Genomic DNA, 24,624 nt, shown 5'->3' on the forward strand with positions numbered 1-24,624 from the left:
CCACCGGACGTGACACAGAATGAGTGGGACCTGTGTGTACCTGTGGGGATGGGGGGCGCCTTCCACAGGACATGGCTGTTGACAAGGAAAAGCAGGTGGGAGCTGGTTATGGTGACTGTGTATGTGTGTGTGTGTGACCTCAGTGGTCATTTTTTTTTTTTGAGGCAGATTAGCCCTGAGCTAATTACTGCCAATCCTCCTCTTTTTGCTGAGGAAGACTGGCCCTGAGCTAACATCGTGCCCATCTTCCTCCACTTTATATGTGGGACACCTACCACACCATGGCTTGCCAAGCGGTGCCATGTCTGCATCCGAGATCCGAACCGGCGAACCCCTGGCCGCCGAGAAGCAGAACGTGCGAACTTAACCACTGCGCCACCAGGCCGGCCCCCTCGGTGTTCATTTTTGGAGAGTGGAGGTGGGGATGACCTGTGTAGTCCAGATACTTGATGTACTGTTGAAACCTTTTATACAAACCTATATTCATGTATTATTTGTGTAACTCTTTATAAAGGAAAATCACATGCTAAAAACAATATGCATAGCACAAAGCATTTGAGTGTGTGTGTGGGGGGTCTGGGGTGTGTCTAGGAACAAGAATCTGAAACTCACAAGCCCCAGGACCCAGACAGGTAACCCACTAGAGAGGGGGCTCAGATCAGGGTAAGGTGAACAACAATGAGGCTGATGAATGTTCCCTGGCTCTCAGCGGAGTTGGGGGAGGGTGGGGTGAGGGATGGGTGGGGATGGGGAAGACCCCAGAGCTCACATCCCAAAAGAATTCAGAAGGATTGAACCCTGGGGATCTTGGCTTAGAAACAGACCCATAATAAGTCAGAGTGGTTATACCCTAACTCAGACAGCTCCCAACTTCACACCCTGGGCACAGACTCCCAAACAGATCAGAGATCTCACACTCTGGAGATACACCCCTAAGTTGATCAGAGGCCTCATATCCTAGAATAAAGGTCCCCCCGATACTTCGGGATGGGTGGTTTTTCTGTGTTCTTACAAAGTAATCCTTTACATATATACAGCTTGTTATGGACTGAATGTTTATGTCCCCCTCCCCAAATCCACATGTTGAAGCCCTAATCTGGAAGGCAGGGCCTTTGGGAGGCGATTAGGATTCAATGTGGTCATGAGGGTGGGGTCCTCATGATGGAATTAGTGCCCTGATAAGAAGAGACCAGAAAGCTTGCTCTTTCTTTCCACCACGTAAGGACAACGTGAGAAGGTGGCCGTCTGCGAGCCAGGAAGAGAGCCACCACTAGAACCTGATCATGCTGGCACCCTGATCTTGGACTTCTGGCCTCCAGAATTGTGAGAAAATAAATTTCTATTATTTAAGCCACCGTGTCTACAGTACTTTATCGTGGTGGTCTGAGCTGGCTAAGACACACCTTAAGCTTTTACTTTCAAGGCCCTGAACTTTATGTCAGAGTCCTTGTACTTGCACTGCCTACTTCTGTCACCACTAGCAGTCCTCAGTCCATGGCCCTCCCATTCCTGCCCCTTGATCTCCAGGCACAGAGCCAGAAGGTTGTCTACAGGCTCGAGGGCAAGGACACTTAGTCTGCCATGCTGTGCCGTCTGATCTCCAGGCTGCCAGCCAGGATGTGGGGCAGGACTTCAGAGAAGCAGGTAAAAGGGGTGGCCCCTGGGGGCCTGGGGCACGGATGTTGGCACCTAGGCTGGGGATTCCCAGCAGGGGCCTGGTGACCTGCTTCCCTTCTATGCAGGTTATCCTGGGGTGCTGACATCCATTTTCCTATCCTTCTCTCTCTTTCTTCCTCTTTCATAGACAAGCAGAGGGCAGCAGAGGGACACGGAAATTCCCTGTGCTAACACACGGTCAGCCGTCAACATGTCTGCAGGAGTGGGCCTGGGCTGAGGGCTGGCTGCTCTGCTCCCTCAGGGTGGCTCAGGGGTGCCAGTTCAGCCAGGGACATCAGGATGGGGCCGTGTGGGGAGAGGCCAGGAAACACAGCACTGACCTTGAGGTTTGCCAGAAAAATTCCAGGGTTCCCTGGCACCTTGAAGAGGACATTGTAGAAAGATAGAAGCCTTCCTTGTGAAGGAGGCAGGAAGGAGGGTATTATCTTCTGGGTATTCCATGATATATATAGGGCTATTGTGAGGAATAAAATGGATTCTATTTTATATAGTGCTTAGAACAGGGCTTGGCACACAGTAAGCCCTATATGATTACTATGTCTTGATCATCATTTTATAAACCAGCCTCCCTAACTTGCCTCTGTACCATCTGGCCCTTGCCTTCCCCTCCTGTTCATGCCTCACTCACTCTTGAATTCTAAGGCACACTGGCCTTCTTCCTGTTCCTTAAGAAAGCCAGCCCTGTTCACCCTTGAATTTGCAAGGCTGGAGCTCCCCATCTGCAAAACAGGATCTGGGGAGTGAATCTGAGCCAGCAGGGTATTGGAAAATGGAAGGAATAGGTTGAGCTGGTTTCCAATAAACTATCAAAATGGGGGGTTCGAGTAAAGCAGTGCTTAGGGGAAATCTATAGCTCTAAATGCATAGATCAGAAAAGTTGAGGGGCCAGCCCCGTGGCCGAGTGGTTAAGTTCGCGCGCTCCGCTTTGGTGGCCCAGGGTTTCCGCGGTTCGGATCCTGGGCGCGGACATGGCACCACTCACTCATCAGGCCGTGCTGAGGTGGCATCCCACATGCCACAACTAGAAGGACGCACAACTAAAGATACACAACTATGCACTGGGGGGCTTTGGGGAGATAAAGGAAAAATAAAAAAATCTTTAAAAAAAAAAAAAAAAAGAAAAGTTGAAAATCAATGACCTGAGCTTCCCTATCAAGAAGCTGGAAAAGGGACAGCAAATTGAATCCTAAGAAAGTAAAAGGAAAGAAATTACAAAGATAAGAGCAGAAACTGGTGAAAGAGAAAGCATTGGAGAAAATTGACAATGTCAAAAATTGGTTCTTCGAGGGGCTGGCCCCGTGGCCGAGTGGTTAAGTTCGCGCGCTCCGCTGCAGGCAGCCCAGTGTTTCGTTGGTTCGAATCCTGGGCGCGGACATGGCACTGCTCATCAGACCACGCTGAGGCAGCGTCCCACATGCCACAACTAGAAGAACCCACAATGAAGAATACACAACTATGTACCGGGGGGCTTTGGGGAGAAAAAGGAAAAAATAAAATCTTAAAAAAAAAATTGGTTCTTCGAACAGATTAATAAAATATTAATTTCCTCTCAAGCAACTAAGAAGAAAAATATAAATTGCCAATACCAGGAATTAAAAGGCGGTGCTATTACAGATCCTATAGACGCTAAAAGGTTAATAAGATTTTTTTTAACATACAACTATATTTTCAATGGAGCACAAATGTCAGTCATTTTCTCATTCTACTGCCTCTGTGTCCCTGTAGATCTTCTGTATCCATGAGGACAGCAGAACTCAGCAACTTTGCTAATGCCTCCTCCACTCATGAAAATAGAACAGCACAGGATTTTTTTTAGCTGGGGCTCAGTGAAATCAATTGTTCAAAATATAATGGTTTGAATGGAATTGAACACAGAGGAATGGAACAGAATAAAATAGTATAGGGTGAAATGGAATGGAATAGAATGGAATGGAATGGAATAGAATAGAATAGAATAGAACAGAATAGAATAGGATAGAAGTTAGACTGTGTGCCAGGCACGGGGCCTAATCGTTGTAGTAGATATCCGCTAATTGAACAAATATTATTGAACATCTACTAGTTGTTTGGGACATAGTGGGGAACAAAACAGAGAGAAATCTCTGTCCTCATGAAGCTTATATTCTAGTCAGATATTAGCATGTGCAAAAGGCCCTGAGGCTAAAGGTACAAGGATGGCCCTTATGAGGAATAGGCAAAAGGACAATGTGGCTTGGAGTTCAAGACCAATTGATGAGGCTATAGAGATTGGGGATCATGGTAGGGAGTCTGGATTTTAACAGGATGACCACAACATCATCATCATCAACTCTTATAGCACTTGCTATGTGTCGGGTATTGTTCTAAGCCCTTAAAAATACAACTCTTTTTTTTAAAAATACAACTCTTTTTTAAAAAATGTTCACAAAAGTCCTATAAGATATATATAAAATCATGCCCATTTTACAGAAGGGGAAACCAAGGCACAGAGAGATTAATTAAATGTCAGTCTGGCTCCAGAGTCTGTTGTTTCAACCACTCTGCTACCTGTAGTGCCAGATCACAGGCACCTTATATTCCTGTGGCAGATGTAATGTAAATATACAAATTACCGTAGAATGCAAATCAAGAGAAAGATCTCATGGGAAGTGTGCTGAGGCCAGGAAATGGGTGGGGTGCCCTCTCACTGGGTGTCAAGGTGGATCTGTAAACATACATGCCCAGAAACATTTATTTCATCTGAGATGCTCCCTTCTTATCCTGTCCTCTGTGATCATAGCTTCAGAGTGGGAAAGGAGGGAACTGGGTTAAACTGGCCAAAGGAGGGCTTGTACTCCTAGGGCTGAGACTCCTCTGCGTCTTGTCATTTCTTGCAAAAGAGATGAATTCCAGCTTGGGGAGAACAAAGGAGGGTTCTGTCTTGGTCTCCATTTCCCTTATCTTCATCTCTATCCCTCTGGAAGGAGAAATAGAACAAGACAACAGTGGAGAGTGGTCATGGCAGATACACAGACTCTTGTGAATCCACACATGGGCAATAAGACTCTACTGAAGAGTCCTCCCAGAACTTCCCCTTTGAAATGGGGGTGAGGAGGAAGTATACTCATTGAGAAGGTGAAGAGAGGTGAGGAGAAAGAAACACAGGAAACATGGGTGCGACCAATGGCAACGTGATCTCTTCTAACTTTTTTTTTTAGTCATGGAGGGACACCAGTCAGACCCCTTCCCCATGTCTTATCCATAGACTTGACCACATCGTGATGACAGTAAAGAGCATCAAAGATACCACCATGTTTTATTCCAAGATCCTGGGCATGGAGGTCATGACTTTCAAGGTAATCACTTCCCCAAATGCCAAACTGCAGGTGGAATAAAATTTGATTATAATACTTTAAAAAATAACCTAACTCCAAAAGAAAAAAAAAAAAACTACAGGAAACCTGTGAGAAAAATTAAAAGGATTAAGGGAGGGGTTTCCAAACTCTGAATAGTGGAACTTCCAGAGAGAGAATGGAGAAAATTACCATAGAAATAATGCAAGAGAACTTTCTAGTTTTTATATGGAAAGGGTTGACTGAGTATCTAGCACATCAATACTTAGGTATGTTCTTGTGAAATGATAAAACATGAAAGTGAAAATGAAGATCCTAAGGTCTTTTAGAGAGGATAAAAAGAAAAGTAGTTCAACTACAAAGGGAAAAGAAATATGCAGCTATCAGATTTCCCAAGAGTCACATTAGAGACTAGAAGACAATAGAAGAACACCTTCAAGATTCTGAGGAAAAAAATTCAATCTAGAATTCTATGTCCAACCAAACTATTAATCAAGGTGAGTGCAGAATAAAACATTCTTAGACATAAAAAGGCTCAGAAATTCTGCCCACTTGCTTTGAAAGTTAAGAGTATGCTACATCAAAATGAATGATTAAGCCAGGAATAAGGAAGACATTGACATTAGGACACAGTGGATCCCAAGAGGAAGATCCTAGAAAGATACCTAGAAAACAATCAGTCCAGTTTTGAATAGGAGAAAGAAAGGTCCCAAACAAGAGAGATCCAAGGAAAAAAGGAGGTTTCCAGAGACTGAATACTTTCCTTGAGAATTGGAATAACTTCAAAAGTGGAAAATGCAGAGACATTTAATATGTCTTAAATTGAAAGGGCCCATGAAATGGCAAACAGGGTAAAAATTTAAAAACTAATATGGAATGCTATGCACAACAATAGAATTATGCAACATCAGATTGGATGTATACACAGCAAGACGATCAGGTCTTAAAAAGATCATACTGAGTGAAAAGTGAAGAAATAGGACCAGGTCTACAGCATGGTAGCGTTAACAACTTACGTACACAAAACAATAATACACTTTCTATGATAACTTATGAAAACCAAAGGATGCACATCATACATGTTATAATGGTTGCCTAGGGAGGGGATAGGAATGGAGAATGGAGATAAAAAGAATAAATACACAAATAAAACTAGAGAGGGGCCTTGCATGGGCCAATGATGACAATGAGGCATATGATGCCTCAATTCTCTGTCCCTGGACACATTGGAGTGAAATTGCAGTACATCTAGGATCAAGAAAAGTCCTAAAAGCTTCAGGAGTGGAGGGTGGATGTATCACCTGCAAAAGGATGAAAAACAAATTAACATCAGATTTCTTATCAGCAACACCAGATTCAGGAAGACAACAAAGCAACATATTTAAAAAGCTGTCGGAAAATAACCTGCAACCTCAAGTTCTATACTCAGCCCCACTATCATTCAAGTGAAATAAAGTTGTTTTCTGATAGAATGGATGTGGTATCAACCATGGTAATATAAAAAAAATATAAAAATGATGAAAGCAATGGCAGAAGTTGAGAGGCACAGGACACGGAGGCAACATGAAGAGAAGGAGAGTAGGGCCAATGAAATACTAGCTGTAGTTCATCTATCGAAACATAAAGATGCAAGTGGGTTATTTAAAAATTGTAAAGGAACCAAAAGAGGAACTAAAAATGATGTGGAATTCTATTGGGAGGGGTAGTCGTGTGGATAAGCTAAATTCTCATTTATCCTAGCAGAGAGAGGAGAGAAAATGTCTAAAGTTGCTAAATCAAGAAATAGTGGCACATCATTTAGGGACTGTGTTGGGAAGCACATAGGAGAAAACTCAACTACCAGTGGGTTAAATAAGGTAGTTTTCTTTTTCTCTCATTTATCAACCAGTCCAGAGGAAGGCTGTCAGGGTTGGGGCAATGGCTGGGAAGAAGGAGGAAGTGAATGGGCAAAAAGTGCCAGCTCAGTGGGGCGGGGAGGTTCCCAGAAGCCCCACCCACAACCTCCACTGACATCTCATTGTCCAGTCAGTCTTCTCTGGCCTCCCAGCAAGGAACGCTGGGAAATGTAGGTTTTTAAAGCTGGGTGCACAATTGACCCCACTGAAATTTGGATTGTGTTTATAAGAAAAAAGGAAGAAATGTATATTAAGTAGACAAATTGCTGTCCCTGCCATAGATAGTATAAACATATTCTTTGGAGATGTGGAAATAATTTCCAGAAGAAATAAACACAGACACACACACAAACACACACACTGAAACCAGTTGCCTCTAGGGAATGAGACTGGAGTGGAGCAAGAGGCTGTTGTTTTTCATCAAAAGCCCTGTTCTTTTTCTTAACCTTGTTGAGGTAAGTAGGGGGTGGGGGGATTGCCTCACAGTCATCTTGGAGGTTGAGTTCTAGGTTGTCTTCTCTTCGTCAATAGGGAGACCGGAAAGCACTGTGTTTTGGAGACCAGAAGTTTAACCTCCACGAGGTGGGAAAGGAATTTGAACCCAAAGCTGCTCACCCAGTTCCTGGTTCCCTAGACATATGTCTGATCACAGAGGCACCCTTGGAGGAAGTAGTCCGGCACCTCCAGGTGAGCTGGACCTCCAGTCTTTTGGAGACAGCTGCTGCGGACGCAGTGGAAACAGAAGCATGAGCCAGGGAGGTCTTCCTCAAACTTCAGACACAACAGGTTTTGTCAGAGCTAGATAATGCCTATATACAATTGTTTACTTATTATTTTTATTGACATAGTTTTTTTCACATAAACAAATGTATTTTAAGTTTTTTTAAAGATTGGCAACTGAGCTAACATCTGTTGCCAATCTTCTTTTTTTCTTCTTCTTCTCCTCAAGACCCCCACTACATAGTTGTATATCCTAGTTGTAGGTCCTTCTGGCTCTGCTATGTGGGACGCCGCCTCAGCATGGCCTGATGTGTGGTGCTAGGTCTGCGCCCAGGATTCCAATCGGCAAAACCCTGGGCTGCTGCAGCAAAGTGCATGAACTTAGGCACTTGGCCACAGGGCCAGCCCCAAACAAATGTATTTCAAAAGGAAACTTTAGGGCCGGCCCCGTGGCCGAGCGGTTAAGTTCTCGCGCTCTGCTTCGGTGGCCCAGGGTTTTGCCAATTCTAATCCTGGGCCCGGACATGGCACCACTCATCAGGCCATGCTGAGGTGGTGTCCCACGTACCACAACTAGAAGGACTCACAACTAAAATATATACAACTATGTACTGGGGTGCTTTGGGGAGAAAAAGGAAAAATAAAATCTTTAAAAAAATTTTTAAAAAAGGAAACTTTACATCACCCTTGTAAAAAAACTATACCTGAATTCTTTTTACATATATACACTTATATAAAAAGAAAATGTTCAACCAAGTAAATGAAAAACCCATTATATCTTGGCACAAAGGGAAGGTAACTGTAAAAACAAACAGCTATAAAAGCATCACAATGTCATTAGATTCTAGTCACTTCCGTTCCCCGAACTCTCTGGGCCTGACATTCCAAAGGGAGAGTTGGCAAGTGGTTAAGGAGGTACTAAGGACTTCTTAGCATCCACCAGAGACTTTCCTCTTGGTATAATCAGAAGGATTGAAAGAGGAACGAAGAGGGAATGATTTCTGATTCACTCTTATTTAATTTTATGTCCCTGTAACACTTAAAATGATTTCATGTAAAGAGGGCATCAGGTCTCCTTTTGGAAAAACAGATAGAGGTCTTGAATATATTCTGTGTAAATATCCTAGACTCCTTCTTTGGAAAGTATCAGTGAAAAAGTCTGGTTTAGAAGTAAAGTGGGGAAAGCATAGGGGTTAAGAGTGTGGACTTTGGCCCAGACTGCCTGGGTTTGTATTCTGACTCTGTCACTTACTAGATAATACTAGGTACTTTTATTGTCCCCATTTTACAGATGAGGAAACTGAGGTACAGAGCAGTTAGGTACTCTGCCCAAGGCCATACAGTTAGTAAGTGGCTGGAGCACAATAAGGGAGGGGAGAATGGTAGGAGATAAGGTCAGAAAGATACAGGGGTCTTCCAGGCCACTGTAAGGAATTAAATTTTGGTCTCACACATGGACTGTGATGAGTGACTTTTGCCTTCTCCTCCCACTTCAGGCTTGTGATGTCCCCATTGAGGAGGGTCCAGTCCCCAGAACGGGGGCAAAAGGGCCTATTATGTCCATCTACTTCCGAGACCCTGACAGAAACCTGATTGAAGTGTCCAACTATATCTCTCCATGATTGAGGCTAGCCCTCCCCCATTCTCTTCCCTGTGATGTTGCCCTCTCCCTTCCTTCCTGAAAACCCTTGCCCAGGCCCACAGACCTCCAAGGACTGAGGATGTAGGCACTTCAAACATTGTGCTGGGGAGACCTGAGATGGGTTTGGGACCAAACCTACATGTCTGAATGTCCTCCATTAAAGCTGCCCCAATAAATTAATAACCTCTCAATATGAGCGCTTCGTTATTATTGTCTTGGCATTATGTATGAGTGTTGGTCTAGGGTGTGAGGTCTCAGAGCTGCTTGGGGGTCAGTGACCAGAGTATGATACCTCTAAGAACCAAATCAAGGGTCATCCCCTTGGGATTCAAGGCCCTTGACAGATTTCTCCTTGTCAGTGAGCCTACCTTTTTTCATCCTTTTGGAACTCACCTCACTCCTTCCAAGTGCTGTCTGCTGTTTCCTCCACCCCATAGGCTTCACTGAACCCCAAGATCTCTATGATTCACATGGGACCTTCAAGGATTAGCCCAGATGATACTACCTCCTTCTGGAGTGCCTTTTCTGGTCTTACACCCAGGGCATGTGACACTTTCTACCTTTGGATCTGGTAGGTCCAGACTCATCTCAACTGAGGCTCAGCTCCTGACAGAATAGACGGGACAAGGACAAATTTTCTCTGTTTCTGTCCTCTCCTCTCACCACACCTTTCACTCATTCAGTCAACTAATAAACATATATTGAGCACCCACTGTGTGCTTGCCCCTGTTCCAAGCATTGGAGAGACAGTGTTGAACAGAAGAGATAAGCATATTTATGTTTGTGGAGCTGCCATTCTAAAGGGAGAGATACAAAATAAATAAAATTAAGTAAGGAAAAATTAAGTATGTCAGAGGATGATATATGCTTTGGAGAAAAAGAAAACATGGAAAAAGAGAGAACACAGATAAAAATTGCTGAGATGATTTCCAATGTGTAATGGGATGGTCAGGGAAAACCTCACTGAGGAGGAGACATTTGAGCACAGATCTGAAGCGATGAGGGAGGGAGCCGCACTGATAGCTGGAGGAAGAGCATTCCAGGCTGAGAGAACAGCTAACGCAAAGGCCCTGAAGCATGAATGTGCCTGGTGCGTGTGAGGAACAGCGAGGAGGCCAGTGCTGCAGGAGCAGAGTGAGTGAGAGGGAGCAGGAGGAGGTGAGATGGGAGAGGAGGTGGGGACACATTGTGTAGGGCCTCCTGGACCATGGAGAGGGCTCTGGCTTTTACTCTGTGTGAGAGGGGAGCCATGGGAGGGTCAGGGTCGTGAACAGAGGAGGGCTGTGATCTGCATAGGATTTAACAGGTTCCCTCTGGCTGCTGGGAGGAAAATAGGCCATAGGGGTGAGGGTGGAAGCAGGAGGACCGTGAGGAGGAGGCTATTGCAGTGGTCCAGGCCAGCCGATGCTGGCAGGGGAGGTGACAAAAAGTGCTTAGATTCCAGAGAGACTTTGAAAACAGAGAGTTCACCATGAGAGAAAGTGTCAACTAGAGAAGAGGCTCATAGGCATTTAGAGTTCTGAAACAAGAGGAAGAACCAGCAAATGAGGCAGGCAAAGAGGGAGAGAAGGGTACAGCTTCCTGAGTGACTGAGTGATGGATGAAGGAGCATGTGTGAGAGTCTCTTTGAGGTGATGGAGCCCCTAGTCTTGCGGACGCTGTCTCTAAACGGTCTCCAGATGGTAGTTCAGCCATGCCCTCTGAGTGAACCCCAGGGAGCCCCCAAAATGCTGGGAATAGAGGATGTGTAAGGATGTGAGTTTCAGCATGTGAAAGGCTTTGCCAAAAGCCGTAGCAGGTTTTCTGCTTATTTTTAAAAGAGCTTGCCTTGGGCCCAGATGTTATATGCCTGGAGATAAATGATTTACAGAAAGAAGGAAGGGAGGGAGGAAGGGAGGGAGGGAGGGAGGAAGGAAGGGAGGAAGGAAGGAAGCAAGGAAGGAAGGAAGGGAGGGAGGGAGGGAGGAAGAGAGGGCAGCAGATGGGTGGATGAATGAATGGGTAGGTGGATGGGTGGATGGACAGATGGGTGGATGGGTAGATAGATAGGTAGATGGACTGATATCCCCTGCCCCCGGAGAAACTCTTTCATGTAGGTGCACAGAGAGAAGAATATGAATTTGTAAACTGTAGTTTTGCTATAATAGGGAAAAGACTGGAAATAACCCAAATGTCCATCAGCAGATAAATGGTTAAACAAACTATAGTATATCCATTACATGGAATACTACTCAACAATAAAAGGAATGAATTTATGAGGCCAGCACTGCTTGACATCAAAACCAAAGACATTACAACAAAAGAAAACTACAGACCGATATCTCTTATGAATATAGATGCAAAAATCTTCAACGAAATACTAGTAAATAGAATTCAGCAACATATAAAAGGATTATATGCCATGACCAAGTGGAATTTATTCTAAGATTGCAAGATTGGCTCAACGTACAAAAATCAATCAACGTAACATACCATATTAATGAAACAAAGGACAAAAATCACATGACCTTCTCAAAAGATGCAGAGAAAGCATTTGACAAAATTCAACAGCCTTTCCTGATAAAAACACACAACGAACTAGGAATAGAAGAGAACTTCCTCAACCTGATAAAGGGCATCTACAAAAATCTACAGCTAACATCATATTTAATGGTGAAAGACTGAAAACTTTCTCTCAAAGATCAGGAACAAGTCAAGGATGTCCCCTCTCACCACTTCTATTCAATATTGTACTGGAGATTCTAGCCAGTGTACGTAGGCAAGAAAAAGAAATAAAAGGCATCCATATTGGAAAGAAAGAAGTAAAACTATCTCTATTTGCAGATGACATGATCTTGTACACAGAAAACTTTAAGGAACCCACAACAAAGTAATTATGTATAAGCTCAGCAAGGCTTCAAGATACAAGATCATAGAAAACCTAACTGTATTTCTATACACTAACAATGAAAAACCCAAACATGAAAGAAAAAATTCCACTTATAATAGCATCAAAAAAAGTACTTAGTAATAAATTTAACAAAAGATGGGCAAGACTTGTACACTGAAAACTACAAAACATTGTTCAAAGAAATTAAAGATCTAAATAAATGAAAAGACATCACATGTTCATGGATTGAAGACTTTATGGTGTCAAGATGTCAATACTCTCCACATTGATCTACAGATTTAATGCAATCTTTATCAGAATCCTAGCTTGCTTCTTTTCAGAAATGGACAAACTGTTCCTAAAATTCATATGGAAATTCTAGGGACCCAGAATAGTTACAACAATCTTGAAAAAGAAATACAGAGTTGGAGGACTCATACTTCTCAATTTAAAAACTTACAACATAGCTACAGTAATCAAGACTGTGTGGTACTGGCATAAAAACAGATATACAGATCAATGGAATAGAATTGAGAGTCCAGAAATAAACCAATACATTATGGGCAGTTGATTTTTGACAAGTGTGCCAAGACAATTCAATGGGGGAAAGAACAGTCTTTTCAATAAATGGTGCTGAGACAGCTGGATATACACACGCAAAAGAATTAAATTGGACCTCTACTTCATACCATATACAAAAGTTAACTCAAAATGAATCAAAGACCTAAATGTAAGAGCTAAAACAATAAAACTTTCAGTAGAAAATATAGGCAGAAATCTTCATGACCTTGGATGAGGCAATGGTTTCTTAGATATGACATCTAAAACACAAGCAAACAAATAAAAAAAAAGATAAATTGGACTTCATCAAAACTAAAAGCTTTTGCACTTTAAAAGACATTCTCAAGAAAATGAAGAGACAGCTCACAAATAGGAGAAAAAATTTGCAAATCACATATCTATACAAGTCTAGCATAGCGAATATATGAAGAACTCTTACCTCACAACAATAAAAACACAAATAAGGGAATCAAAAAAGGGTAAAGGATTTGAATAGACATTTCTCTAAAGAAGATATACAAATGGCCACAAAAGCACATGAAAAGATGTTCAACATTAGCAGTCATTAGGGGAATGCAGATCAAAACCACAATGAGACACCACATCACACCCACTAGGATGGCTAGAATCGAAAAGAGGGACAACATCAAGTGTTGGAGAGAATGTGCATAAATTGGAAGGCTTATACAGCTGCTGTGGAGAACACTTTTGCAGTTCCTCAAAAAGTTAAACACAGAATTACCATATGACCCCACAATTCCATTTCTAAATATATATCCAAGAGAACTGAAAACATAGGTCCACATAAAAACTTTTACATGAATGTTCATAGCAGCATTATTCATGATAGCCAAAAATGTTCATTAATCGAATGGATGGACAAGCATAATGTAGAATGTTCATACACTGGAATATTATTCAGCCATAAAAAGGAATGAAGTACTTAGATCCATGCTACAACATGAATAAACCTTGAAAACTTTATGTAAAGTGGAAGAAGCCAGTCACAAAAGGCCACGTATTGTATGACTCCATTTATATGAAATGTCCAGAATAGCCAAATCTATGAGACAGAAAGTAGATTAGCAGTTGCCAGGGATTTGGGGGAGGCAGAAATGCAATGGGGACTGACTATTAATGGGTACAGGGCTTCTTTTTGGGGCAATGAAAATGTTCTGGAATTGGATAGTGGTGATGGTTGCACAACCTTGTGAATAGAGTAACCACTGAAATGTACACTTTAAAAAGGCAAATTTTATGGTATGTGAATTACATCTCAATAAAAAAAGCATGAACTATTGAACACACAACAACCTGGTTGAATATCACAGACCGTATGTGGAACAAAAGAGGCATACACTATATGATTCCATTTATATTAAATTCAAAAACAGGTCCAAAACCCCCAGTATCATGTGTTGTTTGTGGGTACACATATATGTAGCAATGAAATAAAAATACTCATGAAAAAGATAAACACCAAACTCAAGGTAGTGGAAAGAGAGAAGGGAATGGAATTGGTGCAAGGACTACAACTGTACCTGTAATATTACATTTCTTTTAAAAAGAATCTGAAGTAAATAAGGCAAAATATGTGTTTTGACAAAGGGGAATACTCATCATAGTATCCTTTATACTTTTCTTTTAAAAAACAAAACAATTTGGTTCTGAGGCACATGTTTGACTCCTTAGCCGGGTTTGGTGGACGTTTCTCTCAGGGCTATTGACACTGAGGGAACTCGGGCTCCTTCCCAGACCTGGTGGACTCCATAGTCTGGTACAGGCACAAACAGTCCAAATACCATGGGCTTGGACCAAGCTCTGGAACACCAGAAGATGCTGGGAGGGAGGGAACCAGTCAGGGAAGGCTTCCCGGAAGAGAGGACTGTCGGGGCTGAGTCTCAAATGGAGGCCTGACAGAGAGGACGCTGACCCAGACACCCCACCCCCACCCCTCCCGCGCCCTCGTCGGTCTCCCCCAAAGCCTGGCCTGGCCCCGCCGATTCCCTTATCTGCCCACTCCCAGCTGCCTCCCTGCTGGCTGAACTGTCGCCGCAGACTTCTGGGCCTGTGCCCCCTCCACCGGGATGGGGGAGGGAATGGGGTGAGGCCTGGCCTCAGAGCCTCAGGGTTTTGGCTCTTGATGGAGGCAGGGTTCTGAGGCCCCCACTCCCCCTCCACTCTTTACTTCCCTTCCTGAGCCCTCTTTCTGCTCTAGTTATGAAGAAATGGCCTGTGAGTCCAGCGGCCAAACCCTTGTCTGAGATATGCCTCCAGCCTGCCCTTGCAGAGGAGGACAGATTTCTCTACCTCGCTCGGACATTGCACCCGTGGTTTCTAATAATAACAATGAGGAGGGTTACCATTACAGAGTTCACCATTTATGGTGTGCCAGGCACGCCCTGTGTTCAGTGGCTGCTCAACAACATTCTATGTAGGTTCTGTGCTTGTACCCATTTTCCAGGCAAAGAAACCAAGGTTCAGAGGGTGGCTTGCCTAGGAATCACGCAGCAAATCAGTGTCAGAGCTGAGACAAGAACCCAGGGCCTTGGATGAACATCTTCATTTCTCTGCGCCTACTCCCAGCCTGGGAGATGGGGGCAATTATGCACACTTACATCACAAGGACCTGGTGAGAATGGGATAAAATCATGCATGGAGAGCACTTAGCACAGTGCCTGGGGTGGCTCAGCAAACAATGCTGCTGTTGCTACTAATGTAATATTAGTGCTGGTTAAAGTATCAGTATCAGAATTAGTATCAGCACTGTCATCATTATTGTTGTTGACAGAATTCAATGAACAATTCTTAGTTTTAGAATTGGTATCACTATTAATAATAGTTCTGGTGTTAGATTAGAATTAGTTATTAGCATGACTATCACTATTAAAATTAGTATTGGTGCTAGTATCTAATAATATTAGAACTAATATTAGTATTAGTAACTAGACTTAGTATTGGTGTTGGTGTCAGCATGTTATAAGCATTAGTACTAGAATTAGTAGTAGTGCTAGTAAAAAAGGGCCAGTACTAGCCCTCGTATACAGTAGGCACTCAGTAAATAAATAACAATACATAACATTTATTGAGATTTCAGATTCAAGTGAGTTAAAATCACTTACTGGATTAAATCTCATTTAGTCGCCCCAATCACCCTATGGAGTAGCCACTATTATTACCCCAACTTTACAGATGAGGAACTGAGGTCCAGAGGGGAATGTAACTTGCCCAAAGCCACATGGTCACAGGGTGGTTAGGGCGGTCTATAAATGAGGGTGGGCTAGCTCCAGAGTGGATGTCCTGAAACCACTGCCACTGAAGTTGGAAGTCTTTGTCCTTGTTCTTACTGATGAGAGCTTGGCAGTGGGCGTGGCACACAGCAGGAGCTCAATAATTGCAAAGTCATGGCCTTGCTCTCTTCCCTCCTCAAATCTCCCATTTTGTATATAAGGACACTGAGGCCCAAGGAGGGTAAGAGGAGGATGGTAAACTCCCTCTGGAGTGGGTCCGTGGGTGAGCAGACTCCACTGACTCAGGGCCTCATCCTGGCCCTCTGCCTTGGTGGGTCTCTGTCTTCCCATCTGTAGAATGGGTGGTCAGGAGAGCTCCCTATCCCAGGGAGTCCTGGGGCCAAGACTGGGTAGTCTTACACCTGCCTTATGGGGACCCAAGTTGGACACCTACTGTGTGCGTGTACATCCAATGATTTCACACAGAGAAAGTGCTCAGAACAGGCCTGGTATGGTCTATGGCAGCATCAGACACTGGTTGTTGTCACTGTTGTTACTATGGGGGGGAGGCAGGACAGGGAAAGAAGGTGGGGACTGAGGTGCAGAGGCCCAGCAACTCTCTGGAGGTCCCTCTCAGCAGGTTGAGGGCAGAGCCACAGGCCACATGGGTCCACATCAATCCAAACCCCCCCCATTCCACCCACCCCAGCACCACCTCCCACCTGGGGTCTCATGGACTTCCTCTTGGACTCTGAATATCTGTCTCTGTCCCCCTCTCTACAACATCATCTTTGTCTCCCTCCTCAGTTTCTCCACACCTGTCCTTGGCTTCTGTCATTTTCAGGCTTTATCTTTCCCCTTCTGTCCATCTCCGTCTGTCTCCATTCTCTTTGCCTCTCTCTGTATCTGTCTTTAACTGTGTCTCTCTTTTCTTTCTGTGCCCTCTGCCTCCTTCCAGCTCTGTGTCTCTTTCTGTCTCTGTTTATCTCTTTGTATCTCTCCACTTCCATCTATCTCTGTTTCTGTCTGTCTCTCTGCCTCTCTCCCTTCTCTATCCCTTCAATTCTCCTTCCCTTCCCTGACTCTATCCCACTCCTCAAGGACCCACAGAGGAACCAACCCCTGGTCCCATCTGTTTCCCGCCTCCAAAGAAGCATGGCGGGCAAGAAGTTGAGGCCACTGTCCCTGGGTGCCCCCCAGCCCCGCCCCCCATCCCAAGACAGCCAGTTACCGCGGAGCCAACAGCCACCGTGGCCTCCATCTGATAAGACTTATCTGCTGCCCCAGGGCAGGCCGGAGCTGGCGTAAGCCCCAGTGGGGTGCTGAGTGACTGTGCCCCTGCCTTTCGCGCCAGCCCTGGCCTGGCCCTGGGGCTGAGCCTGGGTCGTCAAGATGTCCCATGGGCTCTAGTTCAAATCTCACCGAACTTCTTTGAGCCTCATTCTTCTCACCTGCAAAATGGGTATAGTCACATCCCTCCTCTCCCTGTGGCCAGAAAGACTCAAATACATAAGAGCCCAGCCTGCACCCTGCACCTGGCCCAGCACACAGTAGGGGCTTTACAAGCACTCACTGAATAGCCCAGTGGAGTCATGAAATCATATATGCTATTTTCATTTTAGCTTGGCCTCAGCCCATTTTGTTTGGTTGGACACTGAAGTCCACAGGAGCCCAAGTCAAACAGGGTCCAAGAATCCACAGTGTGGGCAGGTGGGTGGGAGAAAGGCTCCCCACTGCCCAAGAGGTGCCCCACCAGCAGGGGGCCCGCCCCCTCCCCTAGCCCGCCCCACCCACTGGGGCACCAGCCACTCCCTGGGGAGGAGGGAGGAGGGAGAGGGGAGGGAGGGAGGGAAGGAGGAAGGGAGCCTCAAAGGCCAAGGCCAGCCAGGACACCCCCTGGGATCACACTGAGCTCGCCACATCCCTAAAGCAGCTGAACCCTCCGCACCAACCAGCCCAGGTCAGTCTCAGCTCCCCAAGAGCCCCCAGCAAGGCAAACTCTGGGCCTACTGCCCCTTATCTTAAGGCTACTCCCCTGGCCTGCTCCAGCTCCCCAACCCACCTTTGGTCTCCAAAGTGTCTACCACCCCTGAATTCCTTGACAGCTCCTCCAGACCATCTCTGTCTTTCTAACCCTCATCTCTAGCCCAAATATACCCCCTAAACCCCACCTCTCTCCGCTCTGACTCCCATCAACTCCTTCCAAGATATCTACGTTCCCCGGATCCCTTAACTCTGCTCCCCATACCCCATCTCTGCCCCCTAAACATGCCTTCATCCCCCCAAATCCTATCTTTGTCCCGAATCTGACTCTCACTCATCTGAAGTTGTCTGTTTCCAAGTTCTCTCCAAAAGCTCATTTTTGCTCCCTCACACCTGTCTGCTCCCCAAGCCCTTGTCTGTTCCACATCTTTATCTCTGCCCCAAATTCTCTCTCTGACCCCCGAAACCAGTCTCTGGCCTGCCAAACTCTAGCTCCATCCTCTTACCCCCTCTCTGCCTCTCAAACCCATATTTGTTCCCTGTGACTTCTCTCTGACCCCCCCAAACCATTTCTCTCCCTCAACTCCTTGTCTGTGCACCGAAATGTCTCTGTCACTCCAAACGCCAAGTCTACTCCTCCATATCATTCTGCCAAATGAATCCTCATGTCTGCCTTCCCTAAACCCCATCTCAGCTCCAAAATATGTCTCTGTCCCCCAAATCTCTTCTCTAGCCCCAAATATTTCTCCCCTCCATCTCGGTTCTCAAACTCCTCCTGTGTTCTCATAACCCATCTCTAATCATCAGACACATTTCTGCCTGTCCAAATCCATCTTTGACCCCTAAACTCCATCTCTGCTCCAGCAAAACCCTTAGACCCCCAAAATTTGCCACGACCTTCAGAATCCATCTCTGAGCCCCAAACTACATCTTTAACTTCTCAACTTTATCTCTGATCCCCAACCTTGTCTCTGCTTACCTAACCTATTTTTGATCCCAAAATATGACCTTTCAAGGTTGTCTCTGCTCCTTAAACCCCGTATCTGCTTCCCCCAAACTCCATAGCTATACCCCAAACCCCTTCCTGACTTTTCAACCCCCTAGCTGGCCCTCAAACTCTACCTCAAACCTTTCTGAGACCCATCTGCCCCCAGACCCGATCTCTGCTCCCATCGGTCCTGAGGGACCCTCCCTTGAGGGCTGGGATAGGGATGTTACCTGGGGTGAGGGGCTGGGTCGAGGGAGAGTTGAGGGTACCAGCCTGCTGCTTGCCGCCGTTGGGGCAGCACTTACTCTAGTGGGGCAGCTGATAAGAAGCTTTCATATCCCCCAGCCTCGAGATAAACTTTATCTCTGTCCGGAGAGTGATAACTGGGGGTGGGGGGGCTGGGTCCCTGCCATGGGAGGGGTGGGCAGCCCCAGACCCAGCAAGGTGTGAGGTGCAGGGACAGGAGCTCGGGGGTGCAGTGGGGCTGGAGGGAGATTATGGGGAGTGAGGTAAGGATGAGGGGGTAAAGGAAGAGAGGTGCTAGAAACAAAAAGAGCAGGACACACACAGGGAGACAGAGAGAGCGGGGGAGAAAAAGAGACAGAGACATGAAGAGAGAGAAAGGAGAAACAGAAAGCAACTCAAAGAAAGAGTAAGAGAGACAGGAGAGAGAGGGAGACCCAGGGAGAGAAAAGGAGAATGAGACAGGAACACAGAGAGAGATCTACTCACAGACAGAAAGAATCATGGAGAGACAGAGCGGGAAGAGATGGAAAGGTAGGTTTGAAGATGGCTTTCTACTCTATCTCTGTCACTCAACTCTAGAGACAAGGAAACTGAGGCCTTCAGATTCACAGGGCAAGTCAGGGGCAGGGGTAGGTTTCCTGGCTCCTTATCCAGGACTGTGTGCAGTGGGGTATGGTCAGGGATATGGGAATAGTAAGAGAGACATGGAAATAAGGCCAGAGTGCCCAGAGAAAGAGAGAGGGAAGAGACAAACAAGCAGAAAGAGACAGAGTGGGAGAGATGTAGAGATGTTCAGAGAGATATAAGTAGAGAGGGAGAGAGAAGAGAAACAGAAAGAGAAAAAAAGAGAGATAAAGACAGAGAGAGATAATCAAAGAGACAGACATGGAAAGACAGAGAAATGGAGGGGAAACAAATTAGACATTCAAAAAAGCACATAAAGAGAGGGCAAGATACATCATGGTAGCATAGAAAAATGAGAGAGAAATACAGAGAGCCAGACTTCAGAAAAAACAGAGTGTCAGGGAAAAAGAGACGCAGGGAGACAGAGAGGTAGAGACAAAGACACACACAGGGAAGAACAGAGGCAAAAGGGCAGAGACCAAGCTGCCATCTCATAGGTCTGAGCTCGGCCCGTCACTACCTCCTATCTGGCAAATGGGGAAACTGAGGCCTGGGGATGGTGGGGACTGAAGGAACCCAAAAGCAGAAGTATGGCAGACCTCCCCAGGGGAGAGGGTGTGGGTAGAGGGAACATCTCCCACCTGTCCCCCTCCTCAGAGGAAGCCAGTGGCCTTCGGGTGATTTCAAAAGTTGGGCGGGGATGGCAGAGATAAGCAGTGAGAGGTACTGACCTCCCCTCACCACCCCCCCCCCCGCCCCCGCCAGGGAGCAGAGAGGAACTGAGGGGGCCCTCTGTCTGCAGACCCAATGGGGGGGGGTGAGTCAAGCCGGAAACCATGGGGTTTCTTAGAGTCAGAAGTCAAGATGCAACAGATAGGGATGAAGTTGGGGAGCACACAGGAGGGTGAACCCCAAGGTCCTGAGGGGTGACTAACGGGTTCAAGGGACTCTGGTTCTGCACTCCAGCCCAGCCCCTCAGACTCCTCTAGAGGGAGCAGGGAGGGGGGATGGGGCAGGAGGAGAAGAGGAGGAAGTGGTGGAGAAAAAGAAAAAATGAAGAGAGGGAGAAAGAGATGAGCAGAAAGGGAGGGAGAGGAGGATGAAGAAAAAGGAGGAGGGGAGAGAAGAGGGAAGGGGAAAAGATGAGAGGAGAAGAGAAGAGGAGGATGGGGAGGAAAGAGGAGTGGAGGAGGAGATATAGAAAAGGGAAGAGGGAGAGAATGTGGCTGAGAAAAGAAGAGGGGAGAGGAGCAGAAGGGGGACCAGGGAGAGAGGAGGAAGGGGAATGGGAGAGGAAGAGGAGGAGGGGAAGAAGAGGGAGGAGGGAGGGAAGGGGGACGAAGGGGGAGTGGAAAGAGGAAGAATAGGGGGAAGAGGAGAGGAGGAGATAGAAGGGAAGTTGAGTGAGAGAAGGAAGAGATGGAAGGGAGAAGGAAGAGGAGGCAGGGAGGAGAAGAAAGACAAATGGGGCAAGAAGGGGAGGAGGGTGGAGAAGAAGGAAGGAGGGGGAGGATGGAGAGTGAGAGGAGGGAGAGGAAAATGAGGGAAGGATGAAGGAGTGGGAAGGGAGGAGAGAGAGAAAGAGGAGGGGAGAGGAGAGAAGGAGGAGGAGGCTACTAGGGAGGTGGAAAGGAGAGACATGGAGACTGAGGGACGGAGCAGGAGTAGGGAGAAAGGAGGGAAGAGGAGGGGAGTGGAGAGGGGAGCAGAGGAGGGTTTCTGTGTCTGAGTACCCCTCCTGTCCTCACAGGTCAAACCCCAGAGGCCCCATGGAGTTCTCTAGCCTGGGGGCCCTGGGGACCTCTGAGCCCTTGCCCCAGTTTGTGGACCCTGCCCTGGTGTCCTCGCCACCAGAGTCGGGGGTCTTCTTCCCTTCTGGGCCTGAGGGCTTGGATGCAGCAGCCTCCTCCACTGCCCCCAGCACCGCCACGGCTGCAGCTGCCGCACTGGCCTACTACAGGGATGCTGAGGCCTACAGACACTCCCCAGGTAACTCCTCTGGGTGGCTGTCTTAGCACCAGCTCCATGCTGTTGGGGTTGCCATGGAGACCCTTAGCTAGGGCAGAATCCCACTAGGAGGTCATCTTGAAAATAGCTGGAAGCCTTCACATGGCTGTGCTGACCACTTCCCCTAGTTAAGTCTAGACCTGGGAAAGCCAAAGCTCCTCAACCTGCCGTATTGGGGTAGCCATATTGGGAAGCAACGTTGGAAGAAGGTGGTGGTAGCCCTAGTTGTCAAGTGATCCATCAGGCTCCAAATCCCAACAGTCATCCTCAAAGCCCATTTGGAAATGGGTGTAGGTTACTGGAGTTGCCCAAGTGACCAGTGGGGCTCAGGATCCAAGAGTCACCCAATGGCCAGCAGCTGTTCTAGTCACTTGTTCTAGAAACTTGGCCACTGTGTTGGGGCTGTTGGGCACCACAGCACCCTGAAAGCAGAATGGCTTTAGACTGTTCTCTTTTTTCCTCCTTCCCTCCTATACCCACCCCCCAATAGTCTTTCAGGTCTACCCATTGCTCAACTGTATGGAGGGGATCCCAGGGGGCTCACCCTACGCCAGCTGGGCCTATGGCAAGACCGGGCTCTACCCTGCCTCGACTGTGTGCCCTACCCGTGAGGACTCCCCACCCCAGGCTCCAGAAGATCCAGATGGGAAAGGTGGCAGCAGCTTCCTGGAGACCTTAAAGACAGAGCGGCTGAGTCCGGACCTCTTGACGCTGGGGCCTGCACTGCCTTCATCAATCCCTGTTTCCAGCAGTGCCTATGGAGGCCCTGACTTTTCCAGTACCTTCTTTTCTCCCACTGGGAGCCCCCTCAATCCAGCGGCCTATCCCTCCCCCAAACTTCGTGGAACCCTGCCCCTGGCCCCCTGTGGTGAGGTCCTCAAAAAGGGACAGGGAGGTTGAGGTGGGGGAAGGGGGAGTCCAAGACAAAGCTGAGCTGAGCCTGGCTCCCCCTTCACCTCTCTCCACCCCACCAGAGGCCAGGGAGTGTGTGAACTGCGGAGCCACAGCCACTCCACTCTGGCGGCGGGACAGGACAGGCCACTACCTGTGCAACGCCTGTGGCCTCTATCACAAGATGAATGGGCAGAACAGGCCCCTCATCCGGCCCAAGAAGCGCCTGGTAAGACCCCAGACCTGCCTCCCCTTACCCAGGACCTGCTGTTCTCACTCTGCACAGGGATCCCTGTCCTCATAGCATACAGAAGCCCTGTCTTCATGCTCTACAAGAACTCCCACCACCCCTTCCCCATCCATACAGGAACCCAGCTTTGTACAGGAATGCCTATCCTCAACCTGCCCTTATAGGCTGCAAGCAGGAACCACATCCCCTCCCTGCACCGCAGTTTTCATCCTCAGCTTCACACTGGGATGACCTTGGGGCACTTCAAAACCTCTGGGGCCTGGGGCCCTATCCTAGATGTATTGATTTAATAGCTCTGGGGTGCTGCCTGGGCATCAGCATTATTTTTAACTCCCCAAGCGATTCCAAGGTTTGGCCAAAGTTGGGAACCACTGATGTAGTCCTCCACACAATACCAAAAACCCTTATCCCAGCCAGGAGGCCCTGTCCTCATCCCATACAGAACCCACAGTCCCCGCCCTGTAGAGGAAGCCCTGCCTTCAAGCTGACCCTCACCTCTTGGCCCTCTACCCCTCAGTGCACTGATCCCCACGTTCTCTCTTCCCTCAGATTGTTAGCAAACGGGCAGGTACCCAGTGCACCAACTGCCAGACAACCACCACCACACTGTGGCGGAGAAATGCCAGTGGGGATCCTGTGTGCAATGCCTGCGGCCTCTACTACAAGCTACACCAGGTGCTCCCTGCCCCCTCCTCTTCTCCCCAGTCCCACACCATGCTTCCCTCCTCCTCATGCTCCTGTTTCACCCCAAACTCACTTCCCCTCGTAACCCTCCCTCTCTTCTCCTTTTTCTCTTCTCCATCTGTTATTCTCATGCTCTCCTCCTCCATTCCCCCTCCACTATCCCCACCCCTCCTCCTCCAATCCTTCATCTCCTTTCTCCCTTCCACTCCCTCTCTTATCCCTCCTTCTTGCTCCTGTCTCCCTCCTCCATCTCTGTCTCCTTCCTCCTCTCCTCCAGCCATCAGCTAACTTCCACTCCCCTGCTCTAGACAGGGGACAGCTCTTATTAGCCTTGGAGGCTTTCCCAAGCTCAGGGCCTCACGACTTTGGGATTCCCTAGGACAATACCTGTGCCAAACCCTGGGCATGCTCCCCTAGTCCTTGAACCAATTCCCTATTCTTAAGAAGTGGGGTGGAGAGGGTGTCCCTGGTCAAGACACAGAGGCAAAGGTCTGGAGTTGGGAAACACCCATGGCCTCCCTTTCTGCAGGTGAACCGACCACTGACCATGAGGAAGGATGGTATTCAGACTCGAAACCGCAAGGCATCTGGAAAAGGGAAAAAGAAACGGGGGTCAAGTCTGGGAGGTACAGGAGCAGCTGAAGGACCAGCTGGCGGCTTCATGGTGGTGGCTGGGGGCAGCGGCAGTGGGAATTGTGGGGAGGTGGCCTCAGGCTTGACACTGGGCCCCCCCAGTGCTGCCCATCTCTACCAAGGCCTCGGCCCCGTGGTGCTGTCAGGGCCTGTTAGCCACCTCATGCCTTTCCCGGGACCCCTGCTGGGTTCACCCACAGGCTCCTTCCCCACAGGCCCCACGCCTCCCACCACCACCACCACTGTGGTGGCTCCACTCAGCTCATGAGAGCACAGAACATGGCCTCGGGGTAGGGGTAGTGTCCCTCTCCTCTCGTAGCCAGCAATCTATACAACCCACCTTCTGGGCCCCAGACACCCCCTGGCCTGGACCATCAAAGCTTTTGTAAAATAAAACCACCGAAGTCCTGAAA

General features: G+C 47.3%; 2 protein-coding genes across 4 annotated transcripts; both read left to right on the plus strand.

Moving 5' to 3' along the window:
• The first annotated feature begins 1,526 nt into the window (after nucleotides 1-1,526).
• GLOD5 (glyoxalase domain containing 5) lies at nucleotides 1,527-9,367 on the plus strand. Its single transcript, XM_008511707.2, has 4 exons — nucleotides 1,527-1,644; nucleotides 4,854-4,991; nucleotides 7,415-7,570; nucleotides 9,100-9,367. The coding sequence occupies exons 1-4, from the start codon at nucleotides 1,582-1,584 to the stop codon at nucleotides 9,223-9,225; spliced, it is 483 nt and encodes a 160-aa protein (XP_008509929.2). The 5' UTR covers nucleotides 1,527-1,581; the 3' UTR covers nucleotides 9,226-9,367.
• On the plus strand, nucleotides 1,537-24,624 carry GATA1 (GATA binding protein 1). Of its 3 annotated transcripts, none has more exons than XM_070605344.1 (6): nucleotides 1,537-1,644; nucleotides 21,497-21,735; nucleotides 22,244-22,621; nucleotides 22,728-22,873; nucleotides 23,444-23,569; nucleotides 24,108-24,624. In XM_070605344.1, exons 2-6 carry the CDS (start codon nucleotides 21,516-21,518, stop codon nucleotides 24,477-24,479), a joined length of 1,242 nt encoding a protein of 413 aa, XP_070461445.1. In that variant the 5' UTR covers nucleotides 1,537-1,644; nucleotides 21,497-21,515; the 3' UTR covers nucleotides 24,480-24,624. The 3 variants fall into 3 exon arrangements, with proteins under 3 accessions (XP_070461445.1, XP_070461444.1, XP_070461443.1); XM_070605343.1 differs by lacking the exon at nucleotides 1,537-1,644 and adding an exon at nucleotides 17,732-17,865; XM_070605342.1 differs by lacking the exon at nucleotides 1,537-1,644 and adding an exon at nucleotides 17,817-19,653.

Source organism: Equus przewalskii, chromosome X (assembly GCF_037783145.1).
Source record: "Equus przewalskii isolate Varuska chromosome X, EquPr2, whole genome shotgun sequence".
Taxonomy (NCBI): Eukaryota; Metazoa; Chordata; class Mammalia; order Perissodactyla; family Equidae; genus Equus; species Equus przewalskii.

What these genes read in the sequence shown, in the direction of transcription:
- GLOD5 (XM_008511707.2), top strand. Translation starts at nt 1,582, where the DNA reads ATGCTGTGCCGTCTGATCTCCAGGCTGCCAGCCAGGATGTGGGGCAGG. An exon ending in TGGAGGTCATGACTTTCAAG is followed by an intron (nt 4,992 to 7,414) that starts GTAATCACTTCC and finishes CTTCGTCAATAG; the next exon opens with GGAGACCGGAAAGCACTGTG. An exon ending in AAGTAGTCCGGCACCTCCAG is followed by an intron (nt 7,571 to 9,099) that starts GTGAGCTGGACC and finishes CTCCCACTTCAG; the next exon opens with GCTTGTGATGTCCCCATTGA.
- GATA1 (XM_070605342.1), top strand. An exon ending in CCTGCCCCTGGCCCCCTGTG is followed by an intron (nt 22,622 to 22,727) that starts GTGAGGTCCTCA and finishes CCACCCCACCAG; the next exon opens with AGGCCAGGGAGTGTGTGAAC. An exon ending in TCCGGCCCAAGAAGCGCCTG is followed by an intron (nt 22,874 to 23,443) that starts GTAAGACCCCAG and finishes CTCTTCCCTCAG; the next exon opens with ATTGTTAGCAAACGGGCAGG.